Consider the following 14,037-nt stretch of genomic DNA (forward strand, 5'->3'; position numbering starts at 1 on the left):
TTTGGAGAAAACTGTGCTTTTGTTCCCAAAAAAAACAATTCACAAATTCTAAATCAATGCTTTTTGTAACATAATTGAGCATTTTGTCTGCTTGTTTATAAATAACCAAAATACTATAGAAACCACTGTAGCAATAAACTTGTTACATACCTTTCAATCAGAAACGGCAGCAAGGCATAAAATGTGATACAACTTTTCCGTCTCGATAAATCGACTGAGACAAAAGTCTTAAGGAAGTCGACAGTAAGACAAAAGTCTTAAAGAAGTCGACTGTAAGACAAAAGTCTTAAAGAAGTCGACTGTAAGATAACATCTTAAAGAAGTCGACTGTAAGACAACTTAAAGAAGTCGACTGTAAGACAAAAGTCTTAAAAAAGTCGACTGTAAGACAAGTCTTAAAGAAGTCGACTGTAAGACAAAAGTCTGAAAGAAGTCGACTGTAAGACAAAAGTATTAAAGAAGTCGACTGTAAGACAACAACTTAAAGAAGTCGACTGTAAGACAACATCTTAAAGAAGTCGACTGTAAGACAAAAGTCTTAAAGTCAACTGTAAGACAAGTCTTAAAGAAGTAGACAGTAAGACAAAAGTCTTAAAGAAGTCGACTGCGACTGTAAGACAAAAGTCCTAAAGAAGTCGACTGCGACTGTAAGATAAAAGTCCTAAAGAAGTTGACTGTAAGACAAGTCTTAAAGAAGTCGACTGTAAGAAAGAAGTCGACTGTAAGACATAAGTCTTAAAGAAGTCGACTGTAAGACAAAAGTCTTAAAGAAGTCAACTGTAAGAAAAAAGTCGACTGTAAGACAAAAGTCCTAAAGAAGTCGACTGCGACTGTAAGATAAAAGTCCTAAAGAAGTTGACTGTAAGACAAAAGTCTTAAAGAAGTCGACTGTGACTGTAAGATAAAAGTCCTAAAGAAGTTGACTGTAAGACAAAAGTCTTAAAGTCGACTAAAAAAGTCTTAAAGTAGTTGACTGTAAGAAAAAAGTCTTAAAGAATTCGACTGTAAGACAAAAGTCTTAAAAAAGTCGACTGTAAGACAAAAGTCCTAAAGAAGTCGACTGCGACTGTAAGATAAAAGTCCTAAAGAAGTTGACTATAAGACAAAAGTCTTAAAGAAGTCGACTAAAAAAGTCTTAAAGTTGTTGACTGTAAGAATAAAGTTTTAAAGAAGTCGACTTTAAGACAAAAGTCTTGTAAGTTGACTGTAAGACCCATCCATCCGTTTTCTACCGCTTGTCACTTTCAGGGTAGCGGGGGTGCTGGAGCCTATCTCAGCTGCATTCGGGCAGAAGGCGGGGTACACCCTGGACAAGTCGCCACCTCATCGCAGGGCCAACACAGATAGACAGACAACATTCACACTCACATTCACACACTAGGGCCAATTTAGTGTTGCCAATCAACCTATCCCCAGGTGCATGTCTTTGGAGGTGGGAGGAAGCTGCAGTACCCGGAGGGAATCCACGCAGTCACGGGGAGAACATGCAAACTCCACACAGAAAGATCCCGAGCCCGGGATTGAACTCAGGACTACTCAGGACCTTCGTATTGTGAGGCACATGCACTAACCCCTGTTCCGCCGTGCTGCCCTGGCTGTAAGACAAAAGTCTTAAAGAAGTCGACTGTAAGAAAAAAGTCGAGTGTAAGACAAAAGTCTTAAAGATGACGACTGTAAGACAAAAGTCCTAAAGAAGTTGACTGTAAAACAAAAGTCTTAAAGAAGTTGACTGTAAGACAAAAGTCCTAAAGAAGTTGACTGTAAGACAAAAGTCTTAAAAAAAAGTCGACTGTAAGACAAAAGTCTTAAAGAAGACGACTGTAAGAAAAAAGTCGAAGGTAAGACAAAAGTCCTAAAGAAGTTGACTGTAAGACAAAAGTCTTAAAAAAAGTCGACTGTAAGACAAAAGTCTTAAAGAAGACGACTGTAAGAAAAAAGTCAAAGGTAAGACAAAAGTCCTAAAGAAGTTGACTGTAAGACAAAAGTCTTAAAAAAAGTCGACTGTAAGACAAAAGTCTTAAAGAAGACGACTGTAAGAAAAAAGTCGAAGGTAAGACAAAAGTCCTAAAGAAGTTGACTGTAAGACAAAAGTCTTAAAAAAAGTCGACTGTAAGACAAAAGTCTTAAAGAAGACGACTGTAAGAAAAAAGTCAAAGGTAAGACAAAAGTCCTAAAGAAGTTGACTGTAAGACAAAAGTCTTTAAATAACCAAAATACTATATAAGCCACTGTAGTAAAGTATATTTCTGGTCTTGCCGTCCCCTCCCGGGTCGAGGGCCGACGCAGCTGCGTAGTTGGATCAAAAGAGACGTCGGAGACGCTTTGCTGAACCAAAAGTTGCTTAATTACAAGCGAGCGTGTTCTAACTCAAAATGCTTCCTGTACATGTCAGTTATGGAGACTATTCAGCAAACAGCCACATGCAATTCACGATTACCGGTAAATTAATTGGGCTTGGATTTCAGACTTAGTTAAGCAAGAACATTTCCAATGAAATATCTTCAATCAGGGGTGTCCAAAGCGCGGCCCGAGGGTCATTTCTGGCCCCCAGCTCATTTGTTAATGGCCCCCGACACAATCTGAAAATACTATAATACAAAATAAAAACAAAAAAAGTGTGATAAAAGAGTAAACAGGTGAAATGTAACAAGAAAAAGTTGCAGTGTTGACACTAATAACACAAAGCTGCCTTCCGACAGTTATTGACCTATTGAAGAAGGCTCCAATTACTTCACATGAACAATTCCACTTTGAAATGTTTTTTGGGGGGAAATATTGCATATTTTGTGCGAAACAAAGTTTTCTTCTACTAAAAAGGGCATCAAACAAACCAAAGAATATGAACAAATAATAACATCTTATAATCAACAGATCTACAGACTTAAAGGCCTACTGAAACCCACTACTACCGACCACGCAGTCTGATAGTTTATATATCAATGATGAAATCTTAACATTGCAACACATGCCAATACGGCCGGGTTAGCTTACTAAAGTGCAATTTTAAATTTTCCTCGAAATATCCTGCTGAAAACGTCTCGGTATGATGACGCCAGCACGTGACGTCACAGATTGTAGAGGACATTTTGGGACAGCATGATGGCCAGCTATTAAGTCGCATGTTTTCATCGCAAAATTCCACAGTATTCTGGACATCTGTGTTGGTGAATCTTTTGCAATTTGTTTAATGAACAAGGGAGACAGCAAAGAAGAAAGCTGTAGGTGGGAAGCGGTGTATTGCGGCAGGTGTTGTGCCGGATAATGCACCCCCGCCGTAGAATGCACCCCCTGACTGGTGTGCCGGATAACACAGCCAGTGTTTCATTGTACATGCGTGCCGCTATGTGCATGTCACGTACGTAACTTTGGGGACTTTGGGGAAATATATGTGCTGTATGAACTTTGGGGAGGTGAACGGTACTTTGGGCTGTGGGATTGGAGTGTGTTGTGCAGGTGTTTGAGTTGTATTGGCGGGTTATATGGACGGGAGGGGGGAGGTGTTTGTTATGCGGGATTCATTTGTGGTATATTAAATATAAGCCTGGTTGTGTTGTGGCTAATAGAGTATATATACTGTATGTCTTGTGTTTCTTTACTGTTTTAGTCATTCCCAGCTGAATATCAGGTCCCACCCGCCTCTCACAGCATCTTCCCTATCTGAATCGCTCCCACTGCCCTCTAGTCCTTCACTCTCACTTTCCTCATCCACAAATTTTTCATCCTCGCTCAAATTAATGGGGAAATCGTCGCTTTCTCGGTCCGAATCGCTCTCGCTGCTGGTGGCCAATGTGCAGATGTGAGGAGCTCCACAACCTGTGACGTCACACTACTCGTCTGCTACTTCCGGTACAGGCAAGGCTTTTTTATCAGCGACCAAAAGTTGTGAACTTTATCGTCGATGTTCTCTACTAAATCCTTTCAGCAAAAATATGGCAATATCGCGAAATGATCAAGTAGGACACATAGAATGGACCTGCTATCCCCGTTTGAATAAGAAAATCGCATTTCAGTAGGCCTTTAAGTGTTAAAAGTAAAAAAATATAATTTGGCTTATTTTCAACACTTAATCTTTTTTTTTATTGTCATGAGTTATTAACCTATTTAAGCCTCCAATTACTTTACATCAAATATTCCACTTTGAAATGTTTTGGGGGAAAATGTTGCATAGTTTGTGTGTTTGCCATATAAATAAGGGTTTTGACATAAAGGGCATAAACATAAAAACAAAATAAATTAAAGTTGATCTCGAGATTCAAGCATTAAATGAAAAAAATAATAATTTATGACTTATTTCTAACATTTTTATGACTGAGACAGTTCTGGGTACCGGGGACCAAACTTGAGGAAAGCCATAAAGGTTAAAAAAAAAAAATATATATATATATATATATATATATATATATATATATATATATATATAAAAAATGGCATGCTTTGATTTTTCAGTCTGCGGCTCTCAGTGGAAAAAGTTTGGACACCCCTGTCTTAAATACTGTAACATTTGTTATATAACATCCAAGTTAATTCTGGTAGCGTTATTGCTGCTATTCCACTTTGTCACCGCTAGAGGGCACTGCCGGTCAGTTTACTGAGGTTAGTTCTCGTCTTTAAAAATCCGTGTATTATGCTTGCTGTCTGAGTGTAATGAGAAATGTGTGATACAGTGTTGACATCTCATTTAAAATTATATTTGAATATTGTATATTCATTTGTGATATTCTATTCTCCACTATTATTTAGTAGCGTCATGCATGTAAGAAAACATGCATGTTTTGCACATGTTTGCTGCCCTGCATTGTTTCAACAGACCCTTGCAATAGTGTTTGTAAAAATGTCTTATATGCACACACACACACACACACACAAGCCTGGGTTGTGATGGCAGGTGGGAGACATGATAGTTTGTGAGTGTTATCAACAGCCTTTTATTTTTTTTATCACAAATTCACATCGATCGAGCAGTCGACTAGTGGCAAAAGTCCAGGAGAGCTGCTGGCATAAAGTGTTTCAACAAGTCAAAAAAGTACAAACCACTGTTTAGATATCTAATCTGCATTATATAACCGAATGGCATTAAAGAATTTTTTTTTCCCCTTGTTCCCTTTTTTCTTTCTTTTTGATGTAAAAACAGAGGCGTTATTGTGGGTAGTATAATTACATATAAATTAATTTTATTTATATATATATATATATATATATAATTCTTGTTAGGTAAAAGTACACAGACTCTTTTAATTAAGAAAAATAATGGTAATAAAACAATTATTTAATGCAAACAAGTTTTTATTTATTTTTTATTTTTTTATTGAACAACAAACATACATTTATAATTCACTCAACAGTCAAGGCACTTTCAACAACAAGGAAAGAAAACAAAAGCAATTAAAGCTGCAAGCAGCGATGGACGGGACCGACTTTGACGGCACATAAAATCCAAACCGGAGCAGTAATTAAAACTCTTTGGTCAACTTTTAATCAGAAGGGTTCAATCTCTCTCCTGTGCTAGTTTGAAGCCGACACGACAAACGCGCTCAGAGGAGATAATGTTTGAAAAAAGGTGACCGGTTTTTACAAAACTTTTGCTTTGAAGGGGGAATAGCAAACTTTCTGTTGATTTTTGCTGGGGGTTGTCAATGAATGAAATGTAGGTCTAAGTGAGACCTACATAGAGGTCTTTTGTTTTATGTCTCTAAGAACCTACTGGAAGTTACAGGCAGTTTTGTCTGAGTTTTCTTCCTAGGAGCAGTTGTGTCTGTGTTTTTTCCTAGGGGGCGCTAGAGCGCAATGTTGAGTTTTGGGATTTGTTTTTTTGATAAGATCGCAATTTTCGCCAGTCCTGATGTGTGTGTCAAATATGTTGAGTTTTGAAGCATGTTAAGGGGGTCAAATTACAGCTCAAAGAGGCGGCGGAATAATAATAATAAAACCTTACAATAACAATAGGGTCCTCTGTCCCAAAGGGACATTGTGGTCCCTAAATACAGAGAGTATTAATAAATAGTAATAATAAAAAATATATATATATTTTTAAAGGGCTACCTAAATCACTTTAAATGTTTTTAAATCAAACTCATAAACTTTATTTAGATTTGATTGATAATTGTAACCCATTAAGCCAATTAGAAAAAGTAGGCCTTACTTTCATAAATCGACATTTATGTAGAACACTTTTTGCCTGGAGCATAAAAATATTCCATCCATCCATCCATTTTCTACCACTTGTCCCTTTCGGGGTCGCGGGGGGTCGCTGGAGCCTATCTCAGCTGCATTCGGGCGGAAGGCGGGGTACACCCTGGACAAGTCGCCACCTCATCACAGGGCCAACACAGATAGACAGACAACATTCACACTCACATTCACACACTAGGGCCAATTTAGTGTTGCCAATCAACCTATCCCCAGGTGCATGTCTTTGGAGGTGGGAGGAAGCCGGAGTACCCGGAGGGAACCCACGCAGTCACGGGGAGAACATGCAAACTCCACACAGGAAGATCCCGAGCCCGGGATTGAACTCAGAACTACTCAGGACCTTCGTATTGTGAGGCACATGCACTAACCCCTGGTCCACCGTGTTGACAAACATTTCTATGTTACAGTCGTTTATAAAAAAAATACCAAATGTGATCTCTTCTGTAGAGAATGAGGACATCTCCACATCCTTATTTCTCAGCCAATCTCTGATCTCCTCCCAAGACACATGCACACTCCCACATGCCACACACAGATGATTGACATCCTCTACAGCTCCACAGATATAACAGCCATCAACCTCCATGTTAAATTTAAGTTTCAAAAAATCATTTGAAGGGTATATTCCATTGATAATTGTATAATTGTATTTCTTTAATTTTGGGAATAATTGGGTATGTAGTATATCTTGTCCTTATTTTCCTAAGCTCAACTTTTGTAAACTCTTTCAGGATATATTGTATATGAACTGTGCACGGATAATATTATTTCACTAAAACTGCCCTCATATATTTGTTGGAACGTTTTTCATCACAGAAATGAACATCTTCAATATGAAGGTTTCTCAGACAAGGGGTAGTATTTGAATATAAAACATCAGGATAGAGGTATTGCTTTGGTGATCTTTTGAAAAAGATTTTTTGAACAACATCATTGATACTTTTCATTCAAACCCCGTTTCCATATGAGTTGGGAAATTGTGTTGGATGTGAATATAAATGGAATACAATGATTTGCAAATCCTTTTCAACCCATATTCAATTGAATGCACTACAAAGACAAGATATTTGATGTTCAAACTCATAAACTTTTTTTTTTTTTTGCAAATAATAATTAACCTAGAATTTCATGGCTGCAACACGTGCCAAAGTAGTTGGGAAAGGGCATGTTCACCACTGTGTTACATCACCTTTTCTTTTAACAACACTCAATAAACGATTGGGAACTGAGGAAACTAATTGTTGAAGCTTTGAAAGTGGAATTCTTTCCCATTCTTGTTTTATGTAGAGCTTCAGTCGTTCAACAGTCCGGGGTCTCCGCTGTCGTATTTTACGCTTTATAATGCGCCACACATTTTCGATGGGAGACAGGTCTGGACTGCAGGCGGGACAGGAAAGTACCCGCACTCTTTTTTTATGAAGCCACGCTGTTGTAATACGTGCTGAATGTGGCTTGGCATTGTCTTGCTGAAATAAGCAGGGGCGTCCATGAAAAAGACGGCGCTTAGATGGCAGCATATGTTGTTCCAAAACCTGTATGTACCTTTCAGCATTAATGGTGCCTTCACAGATGTGTAAGTTACCCATGCCTTGGGCACCAATGCACCCCCATACCATCACAGATGCTGGCTTTTGAACTTTGCGTCGATAACAGTCTGGATGGTTCGCTTCCCCTTTGGTCCGGATGACACAATGTCGAATACTTCCAAAAACAATTTGAAATGTGGACTCGTCAGACCACAGAACACTTTTCCACTTTGCATGAGTCCATCTTAGATGATCTCGGGCCCAGAGAAACTGGCGACGTTTCTGGATGTTGTTGATAAATGGCTTTCGCTTTGCATAGTAGAGCTTTAACTGGCACTTACAGATGTAGCGGCCAACTGTATTTAGTGACAGTGGTTTTCTGAAGTGTTCCTGAGCCCATGTGGTGATATCCTTTAGAGATTGATGTCGGTTTTTGATACAGTGCCGTCTGAGGGATTGAAGGTCACGGTCATTCAATGTTGGTTTCCGGCCATGCTGCTTATGTGGAGTTATTTCTCCAGATTCTCTGAACCTTTTGATGATATTATGGACCGTAGATGTTGAAATCCCTAAATTTCTTGCAATTGCACTTTTAGAAACGTTGTTCTTAACCTGTTTGACTATTTGCTAACGCAGTTGTGGACAAAGAGGTGTACCTCGCCCCATCCTTTCTTGTGAAAGACTGAGCATTTTTTGGGAAGCTGTTTTTATACCCAATAATGGCAACCACCTGTTCCCAATTTGCCTGCACACCCGTGGGATGTTCCAAATAAGTGTTTGATGAGCATTCCTCAACTTTATCAGTATTTATTGCCATCTTTCCCAACTTCTTTGTCACGTGTTGCTGGCATCAAATTCTAAAGTTAATGATTATTTGCAAAAAAATTTTTTTTTATCAGTTTGAACATCAAATATGTTGTCTTTGTAGCATATTCAACTGAATATGGGTTGAAAATGATTTGCAAATCATTGTATTCCGTTTATATTTACATCTAACGCAATTTCCCAACTCATATGGAAACGGGGTTCGTAAATTTTTTCATACGTAAACAAACTGCCACAACTGTCCATAAAATGTCTGACAGCCCAAATACCTACAGAGTTGCATTCCTCTATATATATAAATATATATGGATTTTTTATTAACTAGAATGTAACGGTTATTCCATATATATATTGATGACCCATGACTGCTGCGCCAGGTCTACTACTAACCACATTGTGAAGTATGCGGACGACACGACAGTAGTTGGCCTCATCCGTGACAACAACGACATGGACTACAGGTAGGAGGTGAAACATCTGTTTGACTGGTGCAGAACCAGCAACCTGGTCCTGAACGTCGACAAGACCAAGGAGATCATCGTCAACTTCAGGAGGCACCAGTCCAGCCACACTCCACTCTTCATCAACGGCACAGCAGTGGAGATTGTAAGCAGCACCAAGTTCCTGGGGGGGCAGATAACTGACGCTATGACAATATGGTCCCTACACACCTGAGCTCTTGTCGGATGAAAAGAGCACAGCTCCCTCCTCCCATTCTCACCACATTCTACAGAGGTGCTATGGAGAGCCTACTGACCAACTGCATCTCTGTCTGGACTGGAGCCTGCAATGCCTCAGACTGGAAGTCTCTGCAGAGAGTGGTGAGGACGACGGAAAAGATCATCAGGACTCCTCTTCCTCCTATCCAAGAAATTACAAAAAGCCGCTGCCTGACCAGGGCTCAGAAAATGTGCAGAGACTCCTCCCACCCCCACCAAGGACTGTTTTCACTGCTGGACTCTAGAAAGAGGTTCCGCAGCCTCCGAAGCAGGACCTCCAGGTTCTGTAACAGCTTCTTCCCTCAGGCCATAAGACTCTTGAACGCATCATAATAATCCCCTCAATTACCCCCAAAAATGAATTAACTCGCTGGAATATAAAGACAATATAACATGCATCCATAAATGTGGATGCATATGCAATAAGTGCAATATATTTATCTTTACAGTAATCTATTTATTTATATCTGTACCTTATTGCTCTTTTATCCTGCACTACAATGAGCTAATGCAACGAAATGTTGTTCTTATCTGTACTGTAAAGTTCAAATTTGAACGACAATAAAAATAAGTCTCAGTCATACATTTAATGCAGGGGTGTCAAACTCATTTTAGCTCAGGGGCCACATTAAGGAAAATATATTCCCAAGTGGGCCTGAGTGGCATGATAATTTAAAAATAAAGACAACTTCAGATTGTTTTCTTTTTTTTAAAATAGAACAAGCACAACCTGAAAATATACAAATTCTAATGTTGGTGTTTGTTGTTGTTGTTGTTTTTTTACACTTACATGTTGCAGTTAATAGTGTTCTATCTTCCTTTGTTGTTATTTCTACTTTCTGAAAAAAATGATGTACCGTAATAATGTTCATCAGTGAAATAGGTGGAATTGAGTCTGGCAGAGTTTTAAAATGCCCCCATTGGTGTTCATTTTTAATCTATCAGAAGATGGAATTAATAATATCAATTATTATTATTATTATTATTATTTACCCATTTTCCTCAACTGATGTGCTAACATCATGTGATTTATTCTGTGCATGTGTAGCATCGTCTACACTAAAACTTGTGAATTCGGGCTTATTTCATTAATCACACATGAAGTTGAGGGGGGATACAAATTATTTCACCATATTTATGTGCGACCAGATAATGTGTCCCCCAGTCCTCTATCTTAACAGGGCACATAGCTCCGCCCCCTAGCGACAGAGGATACAAATAATTGATATTGTGACATTCAGTGAACAAACAGCAGTTTTGTTCATTTAAAAATATCAGCTTATTTTTATACTTAGCAAACTCATCTCGCGGGCCGAATAAAACCTGTTTGTGGGCCTGATCGCTTAACACCCCTGATTTAATGCAAACAAGTGCATTGCTTATTTTGAAAATTTCATTTTGTTCATAGATTATATGCAATATGTTGTTGTGTACTTAGAATATGTTCCCCATACTAAAGAGTTACCAAAAACGTATAACTTTGTCTTGAATTTGAAAAAAACAAAACATTTTATTTTTCACTAAAGAAGGGTTCGGTGAATGCGCATATGAAACTGGTGGGATTCGGTACCTCCAACAAGGTTAAGAACCACTGGTTTAGTGGGACAGGCGAAAGTTAAGTCGGAGAAAATGCGTTAGTTTATAAATTAATTCATGTTTCTGTGCGGCCCGGTAGCAAGTGCGTCACGGACCGGTACCGGTCCCCGGACCGGTGGTTGGGGACCACAATCTAATTTCATTGACAACCTGGTCTGGTGAAGATAATGTCCTTTATTTAAAAGTAAATAAATAAATAAATACATTCTTGAACAAAAAATAAATTAAAAATAAGATTAAAAAAAGTTGCAGAGAAACTAGTAAATAATGGAAATGAGTAAAATTAACTGTTAAAGGTTAGTACTATTAGTGGACCAGCATCACGGACTGTATCCCAGGAACCAGAATATTAATAACTAGCCGATAAATGCGTTAAAATGTAATATCGGAAATGATCGGAATCGGGTTTTTTTTATTATCGGTATCTGTTTTTTTTTGTTTGTTTGTTTTTTTTGTTTTTATTAAATCAACATAAAAAACACAAGATACACTTACAATTAGTGCACCAACCCAAAAAACCTTCCTCTCCCATTTACACTCATTCACACAAAAAGGGTTGTTTCTTTCTGTTATCAATATTCTGGTTCCTCCATTATAAATCAATATATATCAATACAGTCTGCAAGGGATACAGTCCATAAGCACACATGATTGTGCGTGCTGCTGGTCCACTAATAGTACTAACCTTTAACAGTTAATTTTACTCATTTTCATTCATTACTATGTAATGAATGTAACTGTTTTTATATTGTTTTACTTTCTTTTTTATTCAAGAAAATGTTTTTAATTTATTTATGTTATTTTATAAATTTTTTTTAAAAGTACCTTATCTTCACCATACCTGGTTGTCCAAATTAGGCATAATAATGTGTTGATTCCACGACTGTATATATATATATATATATATATATATATATATATATATATATATATATATATATATATATATATATATATATATATATATATATATCGGTTGATATCGGTATCGGTAATTAAGGAGTTGGACAATATCGGAATATCGGATCGGCAAAAAGCCATAATCGGACATCCCTATTAATAACAGAAGGAAACAACATTTCCGCCCCCTCCTCCAATAATGGAGGAGGGATCTTTTTTGGGTCGGTGCACTAACTGTACGTGTATCCTGTGTTTTTTTATGTTGATTTAATTTAAAAAACAAAAAAACAAAAACAAGTGCAGTTTTCCTTTTTCTACGTCCGAGGACTGTATCTTATTTTGAAAACCGGATGTGGCTTCACCTAGTGTTCCGGTAGCCTTCGGAAAAACAAGGAAACCACAATGGTGGTCTGCTCAGAATAGTCAAAGAGTTTGTTGTATGTCTTTAGAGTTACACTTGTATTTAGCTTCAAAGAGATACGAGGCTCGACTACAATACGATAAATGAAAACAGTCGCCGAGCAGATTTACGTGACAGCCGGACTATTTCCGTTCATTTTACCATAACGGCAAAAGTAGGTGCGCACTGTGAATAATCAGGTGCGCGTTAAGTGTGGAAATGTACCGCGGCGCTGCAAAGTTGCCACAGTAGAAGTACACGCAAACTTTGCATTCCACTGAAGACTGAGGGGGGGAGAAGATGGCGCGGCGGTGCGACAGTGCCACGTCTCCTTTCCGCGCAGAAATGAAGAAATACACCCGTGGAGTGGCCGCGGTGGTCCTAATAAGCCAATGCCTGCTTTTGGCCTCCACGGTGGAGGCCGGACTCTACACGGCGTCCGACCAACTTATCCTGCTCTCTCCGGACAACGTCAAGACCGTTTTGGTGAACTCCAGCACGACTGTGGTGGTGGAGTTCTTCGCGTCGTGGTGTGGACACTGCATCGCCTTCTCGCCGGTCTACAAGCGGCTGGCAAGAGACATTAAAGGTAAGCGTCAAGATGAAACTTCCTTGGTTTGGTCGTTAAGGTCCTCGGCATCAACACCAACACACCACAGCAGCGGTCTGCAACCCGCGGCTCTGGAGCCGCATGCGGCTCTTTCATGCCTCCCTTTGGCTTTGAAACCGAATGTCAACAAATAATGGTTACTTGATTTATTATATTTCATTTTATTTAGTTTATTTTAATTTAACAGTTGTTATTTTGGAGAGTTCAGGGATCTTGTCATATGAAAATAAATAACACATTTTAATATATTCATACCTTGAGACCTCCGATTTCGGGAGGTGGGAGGGGGCGTGGTTGGGGGCGTGGTTAAGAGGGGAGGAGTATATTTACAGCTAGAATTCACCAAGTCAAGTATTTCATATACCGTATTTTTCGGACTATAAGTGGCAGTTTTTTTTCATAGTTTGGCCGGGCTCCAGTGCGATTTATATATGTTTTTTTCCTTCTTTATTATGCATTTTTGGCAGGTGCGACTTATACTCCGGTGCGACTTATACTCCGAAAAATACGGTATATATATATATATATATATATATATATATATATATATATATATATATATATGTGTGTGTAAATAAGAGAAATACTTGAATTTCAGTGTTCATTTATTTACACATAAACACACACATAACACTCATCTACTCATTGTTGAGTTAAGGGTTGAATTGTCCATCCTTGTTCTATTCTCTTTTTTTTTTTTTCATTTTACTTTTATTGACATCCAGCATCAGACATTCTTATCCATTACATCATATTCACATAAATCATATATCTATTGTCTGCCCTAAATGTCAAAATATTTTTGTTTATATCCCACCCATACCACCCACCCACCCAAAAAAAGAAAGAAACAACAACAAAAAAACAAAGTAATATCTACAAATACATCAATTGAATAAACAAAGAAAAAAAAGAAAAATAAATAATTATTAAGTATCATTAATTATTTCTTGTTCTATTCTCTGTCACTATTTTTCTAACCATGCTGAACACCCTCTCTGATGATGCATTCTGCTTCGTCTCCTTGCTGTGTGCGCAGTTGTGCACTGCACTCTCTAAAAGCCCTAGATGTTATTGTCACATATGCATGTACAGTAGATGGCAGTATTGTCCTATTTAAGAGTGTCACAACATTGCTGTTTACAGCAGACGAACTTCTTTACGGTAGATGAAAACATGACTGCTGTTGTTGTGTGTTGTTACCGCGCTGGGAGGACGTTAATGAAACTGCCTAACAATAAACCCACATAATAAACCAAGAACTCGCCTAAG

The 14,037-nt window shown here is 38.2% G+C and overlaps 1 protein-coding gene across 1 annotated transcript in view; it reads left to right on the plus strand.

The window, feature by feature from the left end:
• Positions 1 to 12,133: 12,133 nt before the first annotated feature.
• Positions 12,134 to 14,037, plus strand: part of qsox1 (quiescin Q6 sulfhydryl oxidase 1) — an 88,084-nt gene continuing 86,180 nt past the window's right edge. The window contains exon 1 of the mRNA XM_061977798.2: positions 12,134 to 12,744. Within this exon, the coding sequence (XP_061833782.1) occupies positions 12,456 to 12,744 (289 nt within the window). The 5' untranslated portion in view covers positions 12,134 to 12,455. The remainder of the gene's footprint in view (positions 12,745 to 14,037) is intronic.

The sequence above is a fragment of the Nerophis lumbriciformis genome, linkage group LG18 (genome assembly GCF_033978685.3).
Source record: "Nerophis lumbriciformis linkage group LG18, RoL_Nlum_v2.1, whole genome shotgun sequence".
NCBI lineage: Eukaryota > Metazoa > Chordata > Actinopteri > Syngnathiformes > Syngnathidae > Nerophis > Nerophis lumbriciformis.